General features: G+C 37.8%; 1 protein-coding gene across 1 annotated transcript; it reads left to right on the top strand.

The window, feature by feature from the left end:
• The first annotated feature begins 409 nt into the window (after positions 1-409).
• Positions 410-26940, top strand: NPHP3 (nephrocystin 3). Its single transcript, XM_064416122.1, has 27 exons — positions 410-910; positions 1467-1592; positions 2825-2975; positions 3735-3887; positions 5233-5366; positions 5618-5778; positions 7196-7343; positions 7877-7951; positions 8469-8648; positions 10008-10111; positions 10793-10907; positions 12007-12150; positions 12684-12781; positions 13258-13360; positions 13982-14064; positions 15096-15234; positions 16043-16207; positions 16675-16772; positions 17602-17724; positions 18054-18243; positions 18385-18626; positions 19018-19093; positions 20251-20378; positions 21990-22230; positions 23822-23947; positions 24265-24380; positions 24573-26940. Exons 1-27 carry the CDS (start codon positions 563-565, stop codon positions 24751-24753), a joined length of 3948 nt encoding a protein of 1315 aa, XP_064272192.1. The 5' UTR covers positions 410-562; the 3' UTR covers positions 24754-26940.
• The last annotated feature ends 37 nt before the right edge of the window (positions 26941-26977 follow it).

Here is a 26977-nt window from a genome sequence, read left to right as displayed (position 1 = left end):
GATGCGGTGCAACCCGAGGGCTCCGGGGCAGGTGACAGAGAGAGTAGAAACGGACACTTGAGGAGAAATAGACGCGGCGAAGAGAAAATGGGCACTTTTTTTTTCTTTTTGATAAAGCATCCCCGGTCAGGCTGAGATGGAGGAAGCGGGAATGGGAAAGTTTGCCATGACCTCACATCGGCTCCTTTTTAGCAGCAAAACCCTAAAACGCAGTCACTTCTAGCTGAGAGCGGCAGATTCTCGCCGCCAGCCCCCCCGGCTCTCCCTCTGGGCTTTTTCCCAGCCTGCAGCGGCGGCTGGCGCTCCCCCTCCCGAGCCGGGAGCCGCCGCGGGACGGGCCGGGACGGGGCGGGAGCGGCAGGGAGAGGGAGGGAGAGAGGCGGCCCGCGGGGCAGCTTCCTCCCGCTCTCCCTTCCTCGTCCGGCGGCCGCAAGGAGCGGACCATGGCCCGCAGCCGCCGCCGGGAAGGCTCCGCGCCGGGCACGGCCCCGCCGCCAGGTCCCCCCGGGGGCACCGGGCCCTGGGCTCGGGGTTAGAGCCTCGCCCGGGCGGGCGCGGGGCCATGGGCACGGCGTCGTCGCTGGTGAGCCCGGCGGGCGCGGTCGGGGAGGTGATCGAGGACACGTACGGCGGCGGCGAGGCCTGCGAGATCCCGGTGGAGGTGAAGCCCAAGGCGCGGCTGCTGCGCGGGTCCCTGCGGCGCGTCGGCGGCTCCCGGCCCGGCGGCCTCATCGGGGCCAGCTTCAAGTCCACGGCCTCGGTGCAGGAGCTGGAGTGCGTGGCCGAGTACGAGCGCCTGAGGAAGGAGTACGAGATCTTCCGCGTCAGCAAGAACAACGAGGTGGCCTCCATGGTGAAGAAGGAGGCCAAGCTGGACAGGGAGAACAAGCGGCTGCGCGCCGAGCTGCAGGTAGCGCCCGCGGGTGAGGGCACTGAGCAGCGATGCTGGGGCTGCCAAGGACTCGTCCCGCTTCCTGGGGAAAGCTGTGGCAGGGAGGTGATGGGTGCGAGGGAAGGCAGGGTGCTGGGGAAGCGGTGCCCCGGTGCTCTCCTGCTGAGCCACCGGGATGCCCTCAAAGTGCGCGTCTGGGGATGGGGACCGCGCCCTGCGCGGCTGTGGCGACCTTAGGCAAGATATTAATAAAGGTTCCTCATTCAGAGGGTGTTGGGCACTGGAAAAGGCTCCTCAGGGAAGAGGTCACACCACAGGCCTGACAGAGTTCAAGAAGTGTTTGGACAATGCTGTCGGGCACACGGTGTGATTGTTGGAGTGAGTGTCCTGTGCAGGACCAGCAGCTGGGTTCGATGGTCCTTGTGGCTCCCTTGCAACTCAGGATATTCTCTGATTCTGGCTGCGCTACAGTAAGGAGAGATGTGGGGTGCTGAGATAATACTGTAGTCAGACCTGAAAAGTAATCTAAAACCTCTTATGGGCAATAAAAAAATGAAATACTAAATGTTTTCAGGCACTTCAGAAAACATACCAGAAAATACTTAGAGAGAAAGAAAGTGCATTAGAAGCTAAATACCAAGCCATGGAGAGAGCTGCTACTTTTGAACATGATCGAGACAAGGTCAAAAGGCAATTCAAGGTATGATTTGACTTTTCTATTCTTGGGAAAATGACCAGAAAAGATGGATGTCACTTGTTCACATTCCCCAAATTAACCCTTCTCCAATAGCTTGCATGCGAGCCTCTCCTTCTTAACCTTAGAGTGTCATAGCTGTAGCTGCCCATATCCATTAAAATAATCCTACAGAAACCTCTTTGTAAGACTAAGAGGAAAAAAATATGAAATAAATTTGTAATTATTAAAAGGAGAATATGAAGTGATACATCATAAACTAAATTCCTGCATTGAATTTGAACACAGGATATTGTGTTCATATTCAAATTAATATTTGAGGATGACAAGAAAACATGAGCTGTAAATTGACACATGCCTAATGAATGTATAAACACAGAGTTCCATTCTTTCTGAATAAATTTTATATCTTGTATTGTATGGTGTAACACCTCTACCTTACATTTTTTTAAAAACTGTGTGTTGGTGCATCTCTTTTGCTGCAAAAATATGGTAGTTGGAGACAGTTTGCAGGGATGACTTAAAAGGCTAGGCAGATGTTTCTGCTTTTCCTTTGCTGCAGATGATACTTTTGCCACCCAAAACAGGGCAGTAGGTCCTAGTTTTTCCTTATTTTCAAGATTCTTCATGTCCTTAATTTTAGTTGTCTGTAGGTACATGTTGTTCATGTTTGTCAGATATATAAAAAGAGGATTGGTTCTGGCTTAATTAAGAAAATGAGATTTGAAGACTACTTCATTTATTTGAATTTAAAACTAGATTCATGTTTTCTTTCCCACATGATGGTAATGAGTTACAGACAGGACAGCTGGAGATGCTTGATCAATTTTTGTCATAGGAGATTTAAATTTCTGCGACAATAAAATGTAAATACAAGATCATGTGTAATTATAAATAAATACGTGGGAGAATAAAAGGGAACCTTTAAAAGAATTGTTACATGTAGCAATTTTAGAAGACAATAAAGTTAAATGTAAAAATAGTTCTTTTAATTTTTAATGAAAATGTTAATGCAGACATCTTTCAGAATGGTACGCTAAGGTTTATAATGGTAAAATTTTAAAACCAGATAATTTTAAACTCTGGTTTCCTGCTCATTTCTGACTCATGATGGCTTCAGATTCACATTTTCACGCCTTTGCCTGGTAAATGAATGTTAAAAACTTACTTTTCCTATTGAAAGTGGATAACATGATCTCAGGAAAAGGTAGTGATATTTTTTTCCTTCCTGCTGATAGATTTTTAGAGAAACTAAAGAAAATGAGATTCAGGACTTACTGAGGGCCAAACGAGAGCTAGAAGCAAAACTCCAGAGACTGCAGGCCCAGGGAATCCAAGTGTTTGATCCTGAAGAGTCTGATTCTGATGATAATTGTACAGATGTTACAGGTGAGAATTTCATTCCCAACACTTTTGTGTTGGACCCTGACTGAAGTCTCCAAATAGTAAAGCAGAAGACAGATATTTATGTTGTTTTGAAAAAAAAGTTTTATTAATCCAGATGAAAAGCAACTTAAAGTAGTTTGAAGGGTAAAAGAAACAAATCTTCCAAACTTGGTTTAGATTGTGGGAACCTCACATTTCTGGTGTTACAAGTGAATGAATGAAGACAGAGTACTGTCTAGACACAGTTACTTGAACACTTTTTAAAAGTTCCATTAGCTGTTCTGAGCTTTCCAGTCTTTTCTGTGTTCTCTTATTCTGTATCTGAGAGATGATGCTCCAGCATATCCAAAAATCACACCAGAAACTAGAGGGACTCTTAGACACTTTGGATGATGACATATGCCAATGTCAGCTGCTGTGTGTTCCAGAACAGCAGAGTTAGATCTTTAACAAAGAAAATGTAGGTGCAAAACCTTGTATATGCTATATGAGGAATTTACTAACATGGAAAGGGTTCTGATGGGTATGTGAGCAATCTATGTAATAGCAAATATTAGGAAATACCCTCAGCCTTTGGTGTCATGGATTCTCGTTAATTTTGGACAAGCAACCATTTAGAACTACAGCACACAAAGGCATGAGGAAATCTGCTGAAGAAAAAAAAAATTATGGTCAGTGGCATGTGGCTAGAGTATTTAGGACTGACAATTTACCTTGTGTAGTGACAAAGAAGAGGGTTTTCTGTTGTTTTCCAATTCTTAGCTGCTGGGGCACAATCTGAATACTGGAACGGAGGAGTGTTGGGAAGTGAGCCATCCATGGGTAGTATGATGCAACTTCAGCAGTCTTTCAGAGGGCCTGAATTTGCACATAGCTCCATAGATGTTGAGGGACCATTTGCAAATATAAACAGAGGTAAGTAATTTCTGGTTCAGAAATTAATTTGTGGGGATTCTAGGTGTCTATGGAACTTTTTCAGCTATGCTAAAGTAATTGTGTTCCTTCTTAAGTCCTTTTGTGTTCACTCTTGGGTAATTTGACTAAAGGATTATTTGGAATTCTTTGTAAAAATAGAAGGAAATGTAGCTAAGCTATGTTTAATATATGTGATGACTGTGGTATGTGCAGCAGTGATTTTACCAAACAGCAGTTACCAGTGCTTTGTTGTGAGTATGCTCCTTGTATTGACAATGGAAGATAGTGGCTCCTTCTTTCAACATCTGCTGGTGTTCTTTTTTTCCATTTGTATTCAGATTCTCTACTTCCTGAGTATGAGCATCACATTTGTTATTAGAATAAATTATACTGCTGTTTTGTTCATTGATTTTGCATGGATTTTGACTTTGCCTAGGAGACCACTTATGGAAATCTGATTGTAAGACCAGGATGCACAGTTGTTATGTAAATCAGTGCTTGGTATTTTCTTGTCAATTGTTACTGCATATGAACTTTGTTTCACAAGTGGCCTCTTGTAAATTGGCTTCTGATACTCTGGTTTCCTTCACTGTTGTCCTGGCTCTGGAACCTCTCCTGCATATAGTTGACTTTGCTGGCAGTTTCTCCAGTTCAATCCTTTTTAGTTCAATCCTTCAGGCTCTGTATAAATCAGAAATCTGTGCCTGCAAAGTGGGAGGGGTGGGCCTTCCCTATGGTGGCTCCAGCTTCATACACTAAGCTTTTCATCAACCTATGTGGTCCTGAGAAGAGAACTTAATCCTATCTTGAAAGAATGGCCAGCCACAAAATGAAGAATCAAAGTTTTAAAGTCATTGCTTCTGTAGGGAAACATACAATGCTACAGAAAGCAATAGATTTTTTTTCTCCAAAAGAGGAGGTTCCCACAGTGTTTTGCTGTCATTTATTCACATGGTCTAATTGAAATACCTGTTGATCTGAAGGGGAAAAAAAGTGTTTGGTTATGAGTGAATTTATTACTCCTGCATATTGGTACTTATTTTACAACTATCAGCTTGATCTTGTGGAAACATTTCATCAATCCTTTTTAAAGGAGATATCATTGTGATGATACTATAAATATATTTAACACTTTTATTGTGCCATATTATCAAACTGTGTGACATTATCAAGTGGCATGAGTTCTCAAATTTTGTAAAATTTAAATAATTGAGTAAAAACACTGTTACTGTTCTAAATAAAATGTAGTATTCATGATGTTAAGAGGTGATGACTTAACTGTTATGCAGTGTGATGACATGTGAAGATGTCTAAGACTTCATTTTGGGTTTTTTTCCATTGGCAGATGATTGGGATGCTGCTGTTGCCAGTTTATTGCAGGTTACTCCTCTGTTTTCCCACTCTCTGTGGAGTAACACAGTAAGATGTTATATTATCAGTACTGATGAGACTCAGCCAGAAGTGACCACCTTCATTAGAGTGAGTACCCCCAAGCCTGTGCTCACTTATGTGCTGTCTTGTTTCCAATGTGAATCTGGTTCAGAAATGTGTCTAATGCTTCTTGAAAGCTTTAGTAGGAGTAGTCTGATTTCAGTGAAATCAGTGAAAGTATTGTCAATGGCTTCAGGGGAACAAAACTGCTTGGATAAAAGAAACTGAGATTTGTTTGGTAGATCCTTAGTGCTATGCATGGTTAGTAATAAAGCACTGTTGCTCACATTTGCTTTCAGAGCTACTCCCCAAAACTTCAGAGAGTCTGTGAAACAATGGGGTACTTCTTTCAAGTTGTTAATTTTTCAACAGAGAATGAAAGGCCTCTTCAGGATGTAAGAAAATGGGAAATTGAAAAAAGTTCATTAGTAATTTTGCTCCTGCATTTAACTTTGCCAAGGTAAGTATTTTCCAGGCTAGTGAAACAAATGGCAACTGGTAATTTATGCGGAGTGCATATCTTATTAAAATGTATGGGATGCTTTGCTCAGTATGTTTCCTAAGCTAGCAACTTCAAAGTGATACTCCTTCAAACTTTAGGTTTGCTAGTGCAGACACTTAAAATAATATATCAGCTTTGTACCATTTTCTTTTTCTTGTAGCTACAAATTCTCTTAAAATACAGCTTGAACAATGCCTTAGTAACATACAGAAATGTTTTGCTTTCCAAGAGCAGCTCTCTGTTGTGCATGTGGCTATGTCTTTTAAGAATTAAAGATGGCTGATGTGAATGTCCTCAGTATTCTTCATTTGCTTATCTAGCCTTACACCTGTCCATAGTATTTGGGCTTTGTTCTATCACATATAAGTTCCTGGTTTTGGCTGTCTTTCAGACTAATTTCATGGCTCTCCTGTGTGTTACTGTATTCTGTCTTTTGACAGCTTTGATTTAGTGAAGTCATGATGTTTCATGACAAATAGTGATGGAATGTGGTCTGTTTGTTCAGTGAGTAATTTCTTAACCTTCTAGAAGAAGAAGAAGCATGATTCACTAAAGAAAATATACTAAAAGAGGAATACTATTGAATTGTGTTAGGAATGTTACTGTTATGCATTATATGCTGTTGCCAAATAACCCAGTTTTATGTATGTGGAGCAAAAATGTGTAAGAACAAAATATTCAGGGGGAAAAAAATCCCAAAAGTATTAATTTAGAGAATTTGTCTTAGAAAAACTCTGATGAAAATAGTAGTTCTTGTGTAAGCATGGTAATGTTTGAGCAATCCTGTCAGCGTCCCCAAGTAGTATAGTTCCTTTTCTGGAACAGCAATAGATATCCATGGATATCATTCACATATATAAATGCAAAGTGCTTTTGAATTTTGAGGTGTCAAATTCTCCTTTTTAAACGCTATAAATTGAAAGACTGTCACCCAAGACATCTGACAAATACTAAAGGACTCTTCCTAAAAAGATGAAAGAGAGAACAGAGCCCTCAGATCACTGATAGCAAAGCATATATATGATGCTTATTAATCATATGTGAAACCATGTTCTTTCTATGCAAGGCAATTAACTTTCACTCTGCATACTGCTATGACAGGAAAAACAGCTTTAAATTTACAAATCAATAATCATAAAAATTAATAAATGGTCTTACTGGTTTTGGTACAAGTAGTATAAATCTCTCTCTTAGCTTTTTCTTGCTTCAGAATTTTTCTCAAATTCTCTGTTGAAGTATTTGACTGCTTTTTGCTATAAATAGATATGGCTTTTGAATTAGATTTTGCAGTGAAACCCATCTTCGGAGCTTGTGTTGATTGAACTGTTTACTACAGCAGTGTAATATAGCACAAGAATGCTGATTTCCAATCTAGTTGTTTGTTGGAGGACTGTGAAGAAGCCTTCTTGAGAAATCCCGAAGAAAAACCCCGGTTAATTTACCACAGAAGGGAGGATGGCAAAGTCAGTTCAGTCTCAGTGCAACAGTTAATTGAGCAAATTTCTTGCATGAACAAAGCAAAGGTATGGCATTTAAAAGTTGCTGTAAACAACACTGCATGCTAATAGTCCCAGATTTTAGAAGAAATTGCATTGCACTCATTGCTCTGGCTGCTCATTCTGTGAGCACATTGATGAAGCTGAAATTTATGAATATTATGAAATTTTCATTAGCAAGGGAATAAAAAAACCACCTTATTTTCACTGAAAAAAAATGGCTATGCTGGAAGGTTAGAATTTCTTACCTGTATTTAGGCATTCAAATGGCAAAGTTGTTTGTCTGAGGTCCCTCTGAAGGGAGTGAAGTGTACCTCTAGAAAGATTCCTGCTGCCTAAAAATTGATCAGTTATGATGTATTTTCCTCTACAGAGACAATGGTTGAGAACAGCTGAAACTAGATGCCCAACTTTTAAAGTTGTTAGGCAAAGTGAATCTTACCTAAGGAAGGCAACAGAATGGAATTTAAATGTGTTCCAGAATGGTTTTGTTGGAAATCCTAAATATTGTCCTCAGTTGGATTCAGAGTTGTGTCATGCTTTTCCATTTACTTTTTCAGATGATTGACCATGTTGGAGGTATGGAGGAAGGAGCATATGAAATCTATAACTGTGTGGAAAAAATAATTAAACAGGTAAATTACATCATGCATTTTAGATTTTTATTTACATGTTGATTTATGATCTTAAATGATGTCAGTGTGATTACTATGTGGTACGTAAGTGTGATTCAAAGTATCTCTTTGTTTTATTGGTAGTATCTGGCAAGCAAGGAATGTGCAGGTGGAAAATAAAACCCCAAACTGAGCAGTGCTTTTATGGACAGAAGCACTGGACCATGGGAAAGGGTTCTATTTATGGGCCAAAATTACCTTTTAATTTGTCTTTCTCCGTATCATAGATATGTCCTCTTCTTGTTCTTGTGGTGAGTTGTTTCTACTGTGAGGTATTTAAAATCAGTGTCTTGAGACCTGTGCATTCAGAGTTAACTTAGTTTCATTTAATTGCTTATTTATTTATTGCTTAGATCTTTGCTACCCTGCAAGGAAATGAGCATATTGGTGTTAGTGGAGCCACACTCATGCTGAGACTAAGATCACATGTGCTTGCACTACTGTTACAGTTTTCTCCATGTAATTTCTTTTTACTGAGGATATATTGGGGTGTGAAATGACAGACCTAGAAGGCAAGGATTTGGGTAATAAAGAAGACTCCACTGCTCCTGAAGAAGAAGTTTTTGGTGATGTATTGTGGGATGCACACGATGAACAAGAACAGATGGAAGCTTTTCAGCAGGCCTCTAATTCAACATGTGAGCTGGGATTTGAGAAAGTGAGTACATTATAAAGGTATATGGATCAAGTGAAAGTCATCACTTACTTTCATCCCTTGTTGGGCAAGATGCATTTCTACAGAAGAAGCTGTGTATGAGAGCATCCTTTAGGCTATCACTCCTTATGCTGGAAGAAGACATATGTCTGATATGAGTGGCATATTTATTTTCTGGGAGAGATGCCAGTTGATGTGTCGTTGAATGGCATTGATGAAGAAGTAGTTGTTTTGCCTGCTCTGGAGAAAAGCAATATAACAGTGTGCCAGAAGCAGAGCGTCCTCTTAGACTTTGGTCATCAATAGAAAACACTCTGAGTATCTATTTTTTCTTCTACTATTTTTTAAATTTCTCTTTTATTTTTCCCTGGGGAAATCCAATCTCTTTCTTGACACCTGGAGTTAGGTCTTTAGGAGATGGTTAATGAAAAGATTTCATCTCATCATGCAGCCGTAAAGCAAGAACAAAGGAAACTTTATAGTGGAAAGCTGCTGAATACCTCAGTACTTACTCATTACTGGAAATAATTTTTTAAAACTTTTCAAGTTGTGAGTGTCAGGAATATGTTGGGAAGATACAATGAATGTAGGAAGATAAACATTAAAGTCATCACAGAATGTGGTGCAGTAGTTTATTTTGGCAATGTAACATAAGCATGCATTTTATATTACTGCATTTAAATTCTTAGTACCCCTATTTTAGTAGCACAATATATTCTTTTACTTCACCACTCCTATATTGGTAATGGTTTGGAGGGTTGTACCATCGTTACTACAATCTAGAGCAATAGAATAATAGAACATTAAAGAAAAAATACAAATGTATATCTAAAGGCACCTCTTACTTTGAAGATAAAATATTTCTCCCAAGAAGGTGAAGGGTGTGTTGCTTTGGTTTATTTTGTCATCTGCTGCAATAGTTTTGGACATTCATATGCTGTAATAAAGCCTTGTTTAGTTTGTTTTTGTATGCTCGAAATAGTCATTCATGACAGATGCCAACTTCTTCCTGGCAGCCATATCCAGTGCAGTGGAGTAGTTTGGGGAAAAGAAGGGCAAGGAAGCCTGAACAAAAACAGAACACTATTGCTTTCCATTTATTAGCACTGAAGATTCCATTTTAAATAGAGTTTTGAAGAATGTGTTAATTAATTTTACACTTTTTAAAAAAGAGATAATGAATTCTACGGTTTAAGTGTTTCCTTGCAACATCTATTTACACTTGTATTGTATTTCATCAGTTTCTCCTTTACCTGAATAAATTGGTACTTGCATTTTGAATTGACATGGTTTACAATACCAGGCACTATATTTCTTCCTTAAACACTGGACTGTTTATAATGATTGCTTCTTTTTTTATAGTATTTTGAACGTCTGAATGACCTAGTAGCAGCACCAGCACCAATTCCACCATTGCTTGTATCAGGAGGACCAGGCTCTGGGAAATCTCTTCTTCTATCTAAATGGTAGTTAATTTTTTTTTTTTTTTAATGTGAATGAAATTTAAGAAAAAAGTGTCCATTTCAAACATTGTGTCAGTAATAAGAGATAAAATGGGGGCATTTACAAAGTGCTGGTGTTATTGAAGCATCCTGGAAAGATTTGTGATATTTGAGTAGCTAATTTCATCTGGACTGCCTTTGACAGCTCCCTGATGCCATTTGCAACACGTTATAATAAGGCATCATTTACATATCTGTCTTTCCACAGCATTAAGATGTGGTTTTGATAGGTCAATGGTGTTGCCCTTCCCTCATACACAAGAAGGGTCTGAAATAAAGAAAGAATCCTCATCATTTATCATAAACTGTAGTATTTTATGATTTCTTGTATGCTATGACAAAATTTGCTGTCATAAAAATAAACTGATGGTGTCATTGCTTTTTGAAAGCTTAGTGGCACATGACTCTTCAGTGCCAGGAAGGGCACTTGCTAATTGCTATCAGTAATGGTGAGATTAAAAATGGAATCTGACATTAGAAGTTCAATTGTAGCTCAGGAAATGTCTATCCTGTTTTGTAACATAAACATGGAACACGTGTAGCTAAGATACTCTATCTGCTTTGGCAAAACTGGTACTTTTTGTTCGAGATCTATTTGCAAAATTACAGTCTGTTGAGTCTTTTTTTCTTCTCTTCTTTCATTAGGATTCAATTACAGCAGAAGCATTCACCAAATACACTAATTCTTTACCACTTTGTTGGGAGACCCTTGTCTACTAGTTCAGAATCTGCCCTGATAATTAAGCGCCTTACTCTGAAGGTAATACTGCATTACATGCGCTGCATTGCATTTTTCTGTGTGTGTATGTGTGCATGCAAAGATAACATCTACAAAATTTTCAGCATTGGTGAAAAGTAATACAAACATAGTAGAAAAATATTCAGGTTCAGATCAGTCAGGGCTCTGGGCAGCCTGGTCTGGTTGAAGATGCCCCTGCTCATTGCAGGAAGTTTGACTAGGTGGCCTTTTAAAGCTCCTTCCAATCCAAACTCTTCTGTGAGTCTAGGAAATGTAAGGCATTATAGGATGAGGGGAATCTGATCCTATGCACTTAATGTAGCTCAACTAAATAGCATCTCTGGGATATTAATAATGGATCAGCATTAGCAGTTTGTTTCCAGTGACCTATATTGATGACTTGTAAAACCATATAAACTCCTTCCAAAACTCCCTGCCATCTGGCCAATGAGAGAGGCAGGTGGTACATCTTGTGTCCATGTGCTTAGAAACCCAAGGCTGTGTTGGCCACTTGGTACTTCTTGTTCCAGACTAGGCTCTCTCCTATATTAATTAATTTTTAATTGTGTGCTAAATACGTGGGGAATAAGAAGGCTCATTTTTGTGCTAGGGTCTGAACTTGATTTTTTGATCACAAGAGTGGATCACTAAGGGCCTTGCAGTAGTAAAACCTATAGAAGAACTTATCCAGTTGTGCTATCCTTGCAATTTTCTCATCTGTCTTAGATGTTTGCCTGTTTATTTTGTGCAACTTCAAGTCCTTTAAGTCTCCATATTTCTTGTCTGTTGTGTAAAGGTTATCTTTCTAGAATTTGCACACTGAGTTCAAGTAATATTCTTTGTTCTGCATATGCCAGCTTTCTGCATATACTAGAAGGAAAGAGTTCAAGAAATGTTCTTTGCTCTGCATATGCCAGCTTCCTGCATATGCTATCAGCAAAGAATTCTGTGTGACTAGAAAAATTGCCCCCAAATCACATGGTGTTTTTGGTTTTTTTGGGGGGGAGAGTGAGGTTGGGAGAAATGCTTTTTTTTCCCTTTTGTGTCTATAGGACTTCTTTCAACTATCCTAGCTGATTTTTAAGGTAGAATTTTCTTGTACGTGTTTATAATTCTGCAGCTTATGCAACACTCTTGGTTAGTATCACCTCTGACTTTCGATCCAGCTAAACTTCTAGAAGAGTTTCCCCGTTGGCTGGAAAAGCTTTCTGCACGCCATCAAGGCAGCATTATTATAATTATTGACTCTATTGACCAAATACAGGTATGTTTTCAAAATCTTTGCCATTTGTCAGTCTAACAGGAATCTTGACTATTGTAATAGGTTCAGTCATAGCTGTGTAACAAAAATACTAGTGTTTGCTTTGCTCTGAAGAAAACATAGAAAATAGTTTTGTAAAAAGTGCAGTTGAGTTATTTTTCTGGATTTTTTTAGGGTTTTTTGGTATTTTTCTTCTAAATTTTATCTTTATACCTTAATTTTTAAGCAGTCTGGTTACATTACTTATCCAAAGATTCAAGGCTGTGAGCTGACTTATTGGGCATGTAAATAGCCTGGTTTTTATGAGGTGAACATTTCAACAATAGTATTCTATCTTCTTTATTTGGTGCACAGTTGTGCTAATACATGTAAGTGAGTCATTTAGTACTGTCTAGAGGACCAGATCATGAAAGATTTTAAAGGACACTGGAGAAGTTAAGACTCCTTTCATTGGGTTGAGCAGTTAATAAAACATAGCAGCTTCTGGTATTGTTTTGAACAACCTCTGTGTTAAGAAATGAAAATTTGTTTTTAAGCAAGCTGAGAAGCATATGAAGTGGTTGATAGATCCACTGCCAGTGAACGTGAGAGTGATTGTATCAGTGAATGTAGAAACGTGTCCGCAGGCGTGGAGGTATGTTCTGTTTCTGTGATGTGTCAAAGTATCCTGGCTTAGAATTATTATTTTAAATTGCAGTTACTCATTGAAGAGCAGATTTGTCAAGATGTGGAGATTTAATAAGATAAGATTTTGCAACCTATGAGGAAAATGAAAGCTTCTCTATTTTAGCTGCAATGACAGATTTTAGCTGTTGGAAAACCAGATTTTTGTTTTACTGTGATGGATCTAGCCACATGACTGTATGAAAGATGATATTAAATGTAGTCAGAGGCACATCAAGAACTGCAGTACCATGATGTAGATTCAGGATAAGGCTAAAAGTCGAATTTCTACTTCAGATGACTAGAATTTCATAGTAGCAGGGAACAGCTTCAATTACTGCTTTGATATAAATCTTTAAAAAGCCCTGGAACTCTGATGGGTTTTTTTTTAACTTTTTTGTGCTATTTAATAAGGCTCAAATATGACTTTGTTCTCTCTTACCAAAGGTTATGGCCTACTCTTCATCTTGATCCCCTCAATTCCAAAGATGTTAAATCTCTCATTAGTGCAGAATGTAACTCTGCAAATGTTAAATTGACTAAAGAGCAGGTATGTCTGTTGCAGTTTTTCTAGAATACCTTACTCTAGTATAACTTTTAATGAAAGCATGGAAAGATTAAATAAGCCCAGCTGCCAGAGTAAAGAATTATATTTAGCTAACTAAATATGATTGCTCAAGATAGCATGAAGTTTGAGTATTTTTATCCCATGGCTCATAGCCATGATACACAGATGGAACAACATAAATTTTTAACAGAAAAACTGTGCAGTTGCACATACTGCTGTAAATGTGATATTTTATTTTAGAATACCAGAAGGTTTAATTAATTTTTTTGCATAATACTGCAACAATCATTGACAGATTAGGAAAAACAGTATTTTACCTTTGCCCTTGAGACTGATTCTGTAAGGTAACCTTCATGTTGAGATGTTAGACCCTAATTCTTCCTCTTAAATTCAAATGGAATTTAATTCATGGAACTTTTCACTCATATGCTTCTGTAGCTGGAAATATGTGCAGTATTTTGTGTACTACTTACCATGTTATAGTCTTCAGATGTTGCACATAAAATAATATCTAGAACTTCTGCTTTCTTATCAAACAGTGAACATTTTATTTGTATGGTTAGTTTCATCTCAGTTCACAGATGATTATTTAAAATGTTGTAGGAGAAGAAGCTTGAGAGACATTGTCGTTCCGCCACAACTTGCAATGCCTTGTATGTCACTCTCTTGGGCAAAACCATTGCTTGGTAAGTTGAGGTGTTTTGGAAATTACTATGGTCATCACTAGATTAGAAGACTTCAAGTAGGTTAGCCTTTTGAAATACTGTAATGTAACACAGAAGGAGTCTTGTTAGGAAAAAACAGTAGAGAAGTTTTGCCCTCCACTGACTCTGAATGCAACAGGAACAGAACTCAGAGAGTGTACAGTCACCAGTTTGATACTAAGTGGATCCAAGTAGTTATATCTATTTGTTTTCAGCTCTTCTGTTTCTATTTTATTTTCATTTGTTGTTCTTTATGGGTGTATCAGTTGCTTCAGTGGTTTTTAAAGGTATTTGGAGAATGTTGGTATGGTGTTTTTAAACAGTTAAATTCAGGTGTGTTGTATTTACTGATGTACCAGAGAGTTTGCCCCATAGATTTTTTAAGGCAACAAGGAAGTTCAACACCTGTTTAGTTTAACTTCCTGCATATGGTCCTTAGCCTTGTAATTCCTGCTGTGCAGAAAATTAATCTTCCCTGTTGTGCAAGAGAATACCTAATAAGTGCATTGGTTTCTTATTAACCTAGACTTCATCTTGTTGAGAAAGATGCATTTTTAGTTAAGGGACTCCCAGAAGATGAGATACTAATTGGTAATTTACTCCGGGTGACTGATTTCATTATTTTTGTTCACGTTTTATGTTCTAGAAGACTTAATTGCTCCTGAAAACATGCTTTGTAAAGGCATTAAATGAAATAGCAGCAGTGGGCTTATGTTTATCCATCCTGATGTTCTTACTTGTACTCCTGGTGGAGAAAAGAACACTGCAGCATAGGTTTTTTTAATAAAACTGTTGCAGCTATTTAGAAAAATCAGACAATGTGACAGAAATCAGAAATTGGCTTGAAAGAACTCACCTCTTTGTTTAAATCTTAGCCACCAGATGGTTTGCACCTTTTGAACCCAGTAGGAATCCAGAGAATATTTGAGATAGAACTCTTCCGTTGTTTTGAATCAGTCTTACTCAGCCAAATTTAATATGCTAAACCTTACCCTTTTTGTCCTTCTGCTCAGTGTTGGAAAAACAGGAAATATTGATGAGATTCTTCAGCAATGTTGCCAGTGTCAAGACACAGTGGCACTGTACAGGCTTGTTCTGAGATCAATTCAGGAATCATTGCAGAGTGATAAAGAGAAAGATCTTTTGAGAGAGGTAAGCAGAGAATGCATCTCTGTTTCTACAGGTAATGAATATTCTTCACTGTAAAGAGTTTTTCTTAACTTAAAAGTAAATACAAATTTATATTCGTTAATATGTATGATTCAGAGATTATTGTGTATTATAAGTATAGAAGGGACAATTTAATTAATGTAATTACATCTGTTGTATAACTATAGAATGTATGACTGCTTTGTGTTAAATATCAACTGAGCTGTTGTCTCACAGAATGAAGCAGGGATTTTTCACTATGATGTGATACAGAATTAGCACTTCCTTGCTGATCACTACCATGATCTAGGGATTAATTACGCAGAGCATAGTAAGTGCAATCAAAACATGGTGTTTTGGGAATACAGGCATTGCTTATTACATTTCTGACTCCTCTTCCTACCTTTGCAGAATTTCCCTCTTGTGCAAAACATTTTTTTAATTAGGACACAATACTCCTACTTGCTACTTCTTTGGTTCTGGCTGCATGAAGACCCTCAGCATACTTTACTTAGATGAAAGTTCCTCATGATAATGGAGTTACTCTCTTCCAGTGTTTTAGAGGAAAGTCTGAGGAGCCGTTTGTTTGTCCCAGAGTGTCCCATTTGGTGCTTTATATATCAGAATATTAAACCATTAACATTGAGGTCTCTTCTTTGAGAAGATGGAAAAGGCTTGTAGAGGCAGGGTTTTTCCTTTGGCTATAAAGTTATCACAATGATAAACAGTATTTTTCTTGAGATTTCAGTGTAACTAAGCTCTCCAGGGAATATTGCTAACTATGTGAAATCGTGCTTTCTGCTTCATGCAGATACTGTGTGTCATTGGTGTCAGCCACAATGGGGTGAGTGAGTCAGAGCTGATGGAGCTTTATCCTGAGCTGACTTCTGCAGTGCTGGCCTCACTCCTTCACAGCCTGCACAAAATGTGTCTGCTGACATATGGCTGTGGTTTGCTGAAGTTCCAACACCTCCAGGTAAAGTTTGTAGTTCTAAACATGTGCAAGTGAAGCTCCAACCCCTGACTCCAACCCCTGTTTTTCTAGATAAGTTGTGTTGTTACCTACCTAGGCCTTGAAATGTATGTTTGCTCATCCATTCTCCTTAGATTTAGAAACACCTTGAAAACTACCAGAACTGTGAGAAACCAGTATTGCTGAAAATCTGTCCTTTCAAACCTTCATAAATTTCAAATCTATTAATTGTTAACTCCATGTATCCCAGAAAACATTTACTTCCCCCCAAAAAAAAAGAATTGAAAGAGAAAGGAGTATTGCTTGAATAACCAGAGCTGTGGTCTAATGTAAGACAATTTGTTTGTAGTGCCCTTGTCATTGGAAGATTTTCAGTTCTACAACATGAGATGTGTTTCATCACCTTAGGTATCATCAGCACTTAAACAAATTAAATGCATTCTCTTTCTTTTAATTATACTCTCTTTCAGGCTTGGGAGATGGTAAAACTAGAGTATATGGAAGCAGGTGAAAATGTTATTTCTGCCTATAGACAAAAACTAGTGGAATATTTCACCATGCAGTTAAGGTAGGTCAGAATTCTTCAAGAAGTGCTAAATGGCGGATTTCATGCCTCATAGATATTTTGGTTTCTTCATATACTTTCTTTGAGTTGAGTAAATTATTATGGCAAAATAACTATGCAGAATTGTCAGCTTAAAAGTTTACTTGTTGATATGTTGCTTTTTGGTCTTGGAAAAGAATGAGGTCTGTGAAGAGGAATGGGCATATAATAAAGTCATCGTGGGGAAATGTAGGGCATTAATTTATACCATTTCAGTTATTTTGTGGTCTTCAACTCCCCATGGATTTTTAACTCCCAGTAAATGCTAGGACATTTGAGTTTGCTTAGGACTTGAAGCAGAAAACCACTTTTGTTCAGCAAGTAATTAGCACATAGATAAGAGGAGATCTGGTAGGACAGCTGAACATCTACAAGTTCATATCCAGCTTGAAAACTATTTGCATTTACATCCTGAGTTAGTGTCCCAGCTGTGGGCTGCTGTTTATTGTTCCTCCAGGCATCTGCTGTTGGGTAGGAGGAAGCCAAGAGGGCCACAGTGTGCCAGACAAAGGAGGCACAAAGGGACGATGGGCTGCTGCAGGGCTGCAGTCCTGCTGGCAGGCATAGATTAGCCCATATGTGATGGAGAAGCAGCTTCCTGTAGGGTGCCTGGGGGTTCCAGTACCTTCTGAGGTGAAATTAAAATGAACATATAAGAAAATGGAGCACATAGGTCTTACAGTAATCTGTTCATTCAGGGGTGCAAATTGTATGCTTACCTGGTTTTCACAGCAAATTGACAAGATGCTAGGCCTGTCAAAATTTTAATTTCCATTTGTTTTTCTTTTAATAGTCAAGACCGAGTGACTTGGAGAAGTGCAGATGAACTGCCCTGGCTCTTCCAACAGCAGGGAGATAAGCAAAAGCTACACAAGTGTCTTTTGAATCTCTTTGTGTCCCAAAACCTTTACAAAAGGTACAAAGGTAGAAACTGCTTTGGCCATTATAAACATTTCATATTTATTTTTTTCAATATAAATCAGAAAGTGACAGATTCAAATACTTGAACAGTAGAGACTGAAGTGCTAAATGCTGTTTCCATATAAATAATGTATTTTTTCTATTCTTTTGCACCCTGGGGGGTGGTAAAGGAATAAATATTGTTGTTGAATAGTGTTAGTCTCCATGGATTGTCTGTGTTGATGTATAACAACAACATTTATGCATGTAGGCCTTTTTTCCTAAGCTAGCATAGGTCTGAATAGAGGGGTATCAGAGATAAGATTCTTTTCCTTGTTAAAACAGGGGACATTTTGCAGAATTGCTGAGTTACTGGCAGCTGGTTGGGAAAGATAAGAGCTCTATGGCAGCTGAGTATTTTGACTCTCTGAAAGAATATGAAAAAAGCAGTGAGGGAGAGGAAAGCATGATCTGCCTGGCTGATCTGTATGAGACCCTGGGACGGTTTCTTAAGGACCTAGGTCTTCTCAGTCAGGTAAGTACATTTAGAGATTGTTGTAACAGCAAAAAGGCAAATGAAGCAAGCTCAGTGTGTCCTTTGTGTGGCAGTAGATAAGTTACTGCAGCATAGAGGATGCTGCCTGCTGCACTCACTGCCTGGACTTGTTTTTTGCAGGCTGTAGCTCCTCTGCAGCGCTCTCTGGAGATTCGAGAGACCGCGCTGGATCCAGACCACCCCAGGGTGGCACAGTCACTCCACCAGCTGGCAGGAGTGTATGTTCAGTGGAAGAAGTTTGGAAATGCTGAACAGCTGTATAAGCAGGCATTGGAAATCTCTGAAAATGCCTATGGAGCTGAACATCCTCGGGTGGCCCGTGAACTTGATGCACTTGCAACCTTGTACCAAAAGCAGAACAAGTAAGCTTAATTACACTGCTGGTTTTGTTTTATGTGGAGGTAGTACAAAAAAAAAAGTAACAGCACAATGTTTGTCCTGAAGCCAGAATTTTTCTTCTTTTTTTTTTTTTTCGAGTTTCATATGCAACCATGAACATCCCCTCTATTCTTGTAGAAGGTCACATAGGAGGGGCCAACTTTTGTGCTTAGTTTAACAAAAAACTTGCAGAGATAAAGGAGAAATATTGTCTGTCCCTAATAATTTTGTAAATTTTATATTTGAAAAAAAGTGTGATAATTCTCAAGAATCTTAAATTTTCAACTCTGTACCCTTAAGTAACTTAGAATCTTTCCAGGATGCTTATTGATACCACATTTGACATCCTTCTCACACTCCAAATAACTGTTTCAGATATGAACAAGCTGAGCAACTGAGGAAAAAGTCCTTCAAAATACGCCAAAAAGCAGCAAGGCAGAAAGGCAGTCTGGTAAGGCAGTGCTTTATATTTAAGAAGAGGTACAGAGCATATTGCAGCTGTGCTAAACAGATGATAAATTGTGTCTGCAGAGCTGATAATGCTCCAGGGCTTTTGATAATTGTGGGCATAGGTAGTGCAGCACCTTAGCAGCAGTTTTGGTAACTGTCCTTTCAACTCTGCTGGAAGTGGAGATGTATCAGTACAACTGGAATGGAGTTGAAAGTGCAGAAGAAAGAAGTGGATATATACATTTCAGAGGTGCAGAATTACAGCCAATACGATTGTGTGTCAAAGTCACAATGGAAAATTATCTCCAGAATAATTGAGGCATTTATACTACTAGTGAATGCAGTGCTTACTGCAATGGAAAATCCCAGTAAAAGTATTAGGTGATATCCAGAGTTTTTTCCCTGTTTTCTTCTCCTGTGTTGTTTTTCAGCTACAGGGTTTCTCTTGTCATTTTTGGGCTAAGAGTTTATCATGTAATGCCTGTACTGTAAGAGTCCAGCTAATACCTCCAGAGCTCAAGTTGTAGCTCTAATGAAAGCAGTAAAAAACCATAAACATGTTGCTATTTCCACAGTGATTAAATAAGAATGGATTTGGTTCATGAAGATTTGATCTATTTCTGTAATGAGTTCTGCAAAAATATTTTTATCAAGACTGCAAAGATCAAAAATAAGCAGAGTGTGTAAAAATGGCTGCACTTTTTACTTTGATTTATTTTGTTTGTAAGCTTTAACTTGTTTGTCTATTTTTAACAAATTTATGTGAAGCCTTGAGTAATATTTTATATGCATTTCTACGTGGTGTTCAGGATTGGAGGTTAAATTGATTTTAAGTTTTGAGGTTCTAGACCTAAGAATTTGATCTGAATCGGTTATTTGAACTGGGGAGTTTAAGCAAATTACCATGTCTGATACAGGGAGAGAGGTGTGACCACACAGTAACTTGTATTGCCTGGAAATTTTCACCAAAATTTCACTTTTTTTGGTTCATTTTGCTGATAGATTGTAAGTCTGTGTTTGCCATGTAGCTCAAAAGTAGAACTTAAGGAGGACTATTGTGCTACTTTGGCACCAAAGTAAGTCTTCTGGTTTTCTGTCTTTAGTGTTAAACTTTAAAAGTACTGGTGACTGGCTTACATTTCCTTCTTTTTGCTGTAGTGTGGCTTTGCTCTCCTGCGTCAAAGAGCCCTGCAACTGGAAGAGCTCACGTTAGGCAAGGATACAGCAGATAATGCTCGAACCCTAAATGAGCTTGGAGTCCTCTACTACCTGCAGAATAATCTTGAGTGAGTTGTACTGATTGTGACACATCCACTGAGTGTTCTCAGATGTCTGAATGGAGGCAGAGCAGGGAGATCCAGCACTAAATGCATACACATAATAAAATACTTGTCCCTTATTCATTCTACTGATTTTTGTTCACTGTGAAATTCACTCCTATTTTCTATTTGGTGCTGTTGGCATGTGGGTATTTTACAAGTCAGTGCACTTCCTGCATTCAGAATTGATGTTCCACAGTTAATTAGCCTTTGTTGCAAATTCCAATTCTCTCTCAAACTTCTGCCTTCTCTGCTCAGCTTCACTATTTTGTGACTCCCCTTTGCAGTGTTCATCTTTGAACAGCAGCATTGTTGTTTTTCTATGACAGTATTACAAGAAGTCATGACCTAAATATTGTAATCCTTCAGCTTTTACCCTGATGTCCTGCTAAAGGGCCAGACCAGCACAAAGATGTTCTAAAAGCAGACAGAGATAAACAGGGGTGTTGAAGAAGGAGAATAAAAGGTGCAAGATAGTTCTGATTGCATGTTTAACCACTCTTCACATCAACTTCTTTAGCTGACAGAGGAATTTAAGCTATGTGTTATGAGGGAATTGTAAAGTCACCTAAATTCCACTCAACTGAGCCTTTTCAGAGAACAAAAGTGCCCAGCCAAAAAGCACAGAGTGAGTTCTGGAAGCATTTTTACTTCCAGTTCTTCCTGTACCTGATGTTTAAAGCACCTGTAGCTTTTGGATAATTACAGAAGTACATAATTATTTAGGATCTGCATACAGAATCATGATGTCTACAGTGAAGGAATTGATTTTTAACAGTTGTTGGACATGTGAGGTTTTCATCACTTTACCCTCATGAAATGAAAGATTATAGAAGAGCAATATATTATCTAATCTCATACAAAATTGTTTAATATTCCATGTTATTCATATGTAGTTCCTGTTAAATGCAACCTACTTCAAGAGTAGCTGTATCTGTGCTATTTCATAGGTGAGAAAAGGTATAAACTTTGTTCTAGTGGAAGCTTAAGGAACTTTTTTAAATGGATATCCCTGCTCTGAACCAGCAAGTCCAAGACTTCATGTAGTTAAAATGAAATCACTGGCAGAAGGGTATGCACTTAATGAATAATTATTTGTCACACATGATCCTCCAGCCCTTGCATAGACTGAACACCTTTTGACACTTCTCTAAGAGCTCCAGAATTGAACCTACAGTTCTGTGTATAAATGGTCTTTTTTTTCTCTAACGTGAAATAGATTTTTCTGATTTACTTAGCTGACCTCTTGAGAATAGCATGACAGGGTTTGTGTGGATGTCATGATGAGGAGCTGCCTAGTAATAATGGATGCTATCAGTCTTATGGGGGGATCATCTCCAGTTTTGATAGAGGAGCTGCTGTAAAGCTGAAATGAAATAGTAGCACCCTACTGTCGTGAGAAAAAATGTACTCTTTGCTTCAGTGGTCTCATTACAGAGTGTTTTAGAAAATACTTTGTCAGTTCCGAACAGATTCTACCATAAGTTTCCAAGATTGAGTTTGTTGTTTCAAACAGGCATTTCAGCCTGTACAGATGTTACCAGCTTTAAAATATTGATGAGCAAATATGTTGTGTAGGACAGCAGAGCTTTTCCTGAAGCGCTCCTTGGAAATGCGGGAGCGAGTCCTGGGATCCGACCACCCAGACTGCGCACAGTCTCTGAACAACCTGGCAGCCCTGTACAATGAGAAGAAGCACTATGACAAGGCTGAGGAGCTCTATGAGAAAGCTCTGGACATCAGGAGGAGAGCCTTAGCTCCAGATCATCCCTCCTTGGCTTACACTGTGAAACACCTTGCAGTGCTGTACAAAAAGATGGTGAGCACACATCTGTTATCTCTTCTGATCACCTAAATTAACTGTTGTGGTAGTTTCTGGGGTCTCTGTCAAAGGAAGGAAATGTGACTCTCTGTTCTTAGAAGGCTAATTTATTATGATGTGATGTGATATGATATTACATTATATGATACATTATTATATTAATTACATTATATGGTATGATATGGTATGATTTATCTTATATGATATATGATATAATATGATATCAAATACTGTATTCTATTATTATATTATATCATATTATGTTATATTATAATTCTAATTATATTAAACTATACTAAACTTTACTAAAGAATAGAGAAAGGATACTGTCAGAAGGCTAAAGATAATAATGAAAAACTCTTGACTCTCTTCTCAGAGTCCAACACAGCTGACCCGTAATTGGCTAATAAGTAAAAATAATTCACATTTAACCAATTAAACAATCACCTGTTGGATAAAAAATCTCTAAAGTACATTCCAAAGGAGCAAAACACAGAAGAAGCAAATGAGACAATATTGTTTTCCTTTTTCTCTGAAGCTTCTCAGCTTCCTGGGAGAGAAATCCTGGCAAATTTTTTTCTGGATTTTTCTAGAAAATATTACAGTAACAAACTGTAATGTCTATGTCTTAATGGAAAAAAATCATGTTTTATTGGGTAGAAATAGTTCCTCTTACACAATGACCTTGAACTTTATAGTCAGTTTAAGGGCAACTTTTAGAATTATGAGGGAGATAGCAGCTCACAAATAATCTGTCTGGCTGAGGCACCTTCAGCTTCTGTTGACTCAGTGAAAGATGAGCATTACTCCTGTGAAAAAAGCACTCTGTAGAGTAAAATTAACAGGAGTATAAACTTCTGCATTTCCTAATTTCAAAATGTCTTATGAATATTTGTGTTTGTGTATGGTTGTTGTAACCATTAGGTATTATTAGTTTAATAGTGTTATATTGTTTACAACAGTTGAACCAAGATCAAGTTCTGTGGGTTAAAAGAATTTTATTTATTTTATATTTTCTTATTTTACTGTTCTTCAAAGAGAAAAAAAACCTTGATAATCTCTTAAACAAATTTGCTCATGTTTTTGATAAATAATTCTTACCTGCTATTGTCTGCTTTAAATGGTTTTGGGTCGCATTATTTTCTGCTCACTTCAGCTTCTAATTTTCATGCTGCTGGAAGCTGCAAAACCACTCAATATTTGCATCAAAAACCTCTTTGCTAGTTTGAAGGAGCACAAATTAAAAGTCGGTGGAGACAATTATTTTGATAAAAGTACAGCTGAAAAATCTTTTTACAGCCTTCTGAATGATACACTTGCGGGCAAAAACAAATTAAGAAAGGAAGAAATAGACTTAGCTGAGAAACATAGTAACTGGGAGTTGAATATGCCCAGTATTTTGGAAAATTAGGTTCTAATAAAAGTACTCATGATAAATAATCTATGCAGAATATACATATCATTTAGCAAAGTTATCCCCTTATTCTAGAAACAATTAGGTCTTCCCAAGGCTCTTGTTTAAAATAGGTTTTGCTGTTACTATCTTGATACCAGAGAAATTAATCATTTTTTTCCATGTTATTTCTAGGGAAAGCTTGACAAGGCTGTTCCTCTGTATGAGCTAGCAGTTGAAATTCGACAGAAGTCATTTGGCCCAAAACACCCAAGTGTAGCAACTGCTCTGGTAAACCTGGCAGTCCTTTACTGTCAGATGGTGAGTTTTTCATGCCTAACTTATTTTTCCTGTCTTAGGGTTTTTTATGACTTGTACCTAAATTAAACAAAATAAACTTAATTGTATTGAAAAGGGAAATTCTTTATAGTATTTGCAAATTCTTGGGCTCCATTTTAAACACTGAAAGCATATTTGGTGAGAAAAATGCATGCAGGGAAAAGATAATTGTGAATGGTAGGCATGATACTGCATCCAGCTTGCATTGATACTTATGTTGGCAAGAAAAAGCCTATGTATTACACAGCTGTATCAAAGAAATACCAATCTGTAACAAAGAAACTTTCTGCTACCCAAAGAAAAAACAGATTGAAGCTTTGCCTCTCTATGAGCGTGCACTAAAGATTTATGAAGACAGCTTTGGCCAAATGCATCCTCGTGTGGGGGAAACACTGAAAAACTTGGCTGTGCTAAGGTAAGATTATATGCTTCAACCCTATAAATGCTAACTACTGCATGAAAAAAAAAACATCTGGGCTTGTGTACTGTCCAGTAAAGTAGAGTTTAAAGTACATTATGTTGATAATATGGTGTATATTTCTATTTAAATTAATTGAGAGACTTGTTTTATTTGCTTGTTTCAAGTTTGTTTTGCTCTTTTCCAAAGCTATGAAAGAGGAGACTTTGAGAAGGCAGCTGAACTTTACAAGAGAGCTATGGAAATAAAAGAAGCAGAGACTTTGTTGATAGGTGGAAAAGCAACTTCTCGACACTCGTCAAGTGGAGACACATTCAGCTTAAAAAGTGCATTATCACCAAATGCTTTGCTGGAACATGGACAAAGGTGATACAAACCTGCTCCAAGAAAAGGCAGTCTCTATTGATATTTTCAAGTAGACAGAAAATTACTAAGACAAATCCATTTTTCCAAGGATTATGTACTGCTTTGGGAATGACACCTGTCTTCATGAATTCTGCCTTAACTTTGCAGACTGTATGGTACAAAGTGAGCTTCTTTCATTGTTCATAGGTAACACACATTAGTTACTAGCTCAAGTTGTAGCTAATACCATGGACTTGATGCCTCCTAGCCTAAGTGCCAGGACTATAACAAATTAAGCTGAACCACTTGTATAAACTCTTAAGAGGCATTTCTTACCTCTGTGTTGTAACAGCATGGCTTAGAGAATTTGTGTATTTTTGTATCATCAATCCTTCCTGCCTTTTTACAAGCCTTTAAAGTTGTTTCTGAATAAATAGTAAGTTTGAAAAAACTTTGAAAATACTGTTTAACCTCAAGTTTTACCTGCAATGTTATTTCAGCTTAAGCAAACTTTCATTCAAGGGAGTTGTGCAAAATTAAGTGGTTTCTTTGGGAAACTAGGGTATCTAAATATCTCATGGTCATCTACAATTAAAGCTGTTGAAGGATTCCGCTCTGTTCAATAAAAATACTTCCAGTGAGGAATCAAAATGAAGATGATTATGGCCAGATTTCCTGTTCTTAAACCTTTAGCAACACACCCACTGTTTAGTCTTACTGAATCCCTTAAAATACAAGAATGTTTGTATTAGCTGGGAAAACCTAGTGATGCAAAGTAGACTGCCATCAGATAAAGAAATATTAATCAAATCTACCTGCCTGTTGTATTTAATACCTGCATCATTGGGAGAATCAGTCTGAGCTCTATTCTCATTCAGTCCATAAATGTATGCATCAATTTAAATACATACTAAAAAAATACTTTTTTATAAAATAAGAAATGTAAGTGGAAAATTATTTGAAAACCTACTATAATATTTCAGAGGCAACTAATGTTAATTTGATCCAGTTTCAAAAATGCAAATGGCCTTCACTTCCAAGGAGTACTTGCCTTCCAAGTGTTTTTTCTCTTTTACAGTACAATTAAATATTACTATTTTCAGCCCTTGTTCTGATTAGGAGGAATGTAGTATTTTGGTAATGCAGTAACTTGGCAAAAGTAAAGGTATATAAAACTGACAGCACAAATATAAAACCCAAATTTGATTTTTAAGATTAAGGCTTAGTTGAAAACAAAAATCAAAAATAGTTATTGAAGGCGTTATGAGAGAGCACTAAGAGTTGACACTTGGGAACAGCTCTCTGGATATTTTCCTCTTATTCAGAAAATGGGTTTGTAAACAAAGTAAGGGTTTACCACTCTATTTCAGCCACGTTACAAAGTTTTGAAAACTAGGAAGTTCTTTGCATGATTGTCATCAACTGAGAAGAGGGGCAAAAGGAAAGACAGACAAATACACATGCAAAAAATCCCAAACAAAAATACCCAATCCCCCTCCCCTCCAAAACCTCAGTCTACTCAGCTTGTGTGTGTTTGTTGCCTGATGTTTTTAGATGACTTTTTAGACCTGGTAATTCTCTCCTTGAAAGAATTATCAGATGTTTGGTCTAGCTTGTCCTGTCTATTCTAACACATACAGTGGTACATCTTCCTCTCCTAAACATCATCCTTATTGTAGCTAGTTTAAATAAGAAGTTACTTTCTAGATCCTCAGTGCTGCTGTTGCTGAGCTGTTACTATTCTTCCATTGAGCAAGTTCTCTCTGCAACTTCCTCATAGGTTGCAGGATTGGTTTTGGAATAAGAAAAAGAATTAAAATAAAAAAATAGTCCCTCAAAAGCAGCAGATCTCAGCCATCCGTTGTCCTTTAGCAAAGAGGGTGAGGAATCCATGTGCCTACCCTGTGAACCCAAAGAAAGCTTACGAGACAGCTTCCATGGAGCTGTACCTCATGGACAGCAAGGAAAAGTCATTGCTACATATGGGATATGCCAGATAATACTTTTGTGTATAAGTCCACCTGAAAGCAGAGGGTCATCAGTTTCAATGGAGATTTAATTGTACTGTCAGAATATCAACATCTTAATAACGTTCATGAGACACTGTAAAAACGGAACATTTTTATAAGATTGCCAAATAAACTTTTATACTTTTATTTTTTTTGCCAAATAAACTTTTATAAGATTTCCAAATAAACAAACCTGGATTTAATCATGGCAATGTACTTTGATTTGTTAGTTCATAACCA

Source organism: Passer domesticus, chromosome 1 (assembly GCF_036417665.1).
Source record: "Passer domesticus isolate bPasDom1 chromosome 1, bPasDom1.hap1, whole genome shotgun sequence".
Taxonomy (NCBI): domain Eukaryota; kingdom Metazoa; phylum Chordata; class Aves; order Passeriformes; family Passeridae; genus Passer; species Passer domesticus.
This window is presented reverse-complemented; position numbering and strand designations above follow the sequence as displayed.

Coding starts and splice junctions, on each gene's coding strand:
- NPHP3 (XM_064416122.1), top strand. CDS start 563: ATGGGCACGGCGTCGTCGCTGGTGAGCCCGGCGGGCGCGGTCGGGGAG. Junction 7,952..8,468: donor TGGAAAAAATAATTAAACAG/GTAAATTACATC, acceptor CTTTTTACTGAG/GATATATTGGGGTGTGAAAT. Junction 12,151..12,683: donor ACTCTATTGACCAAATACAG/GTATGTTTTCAA, acceptor TTTGTTTTTAAG/CAAGCTGAGAAGCATATGAA.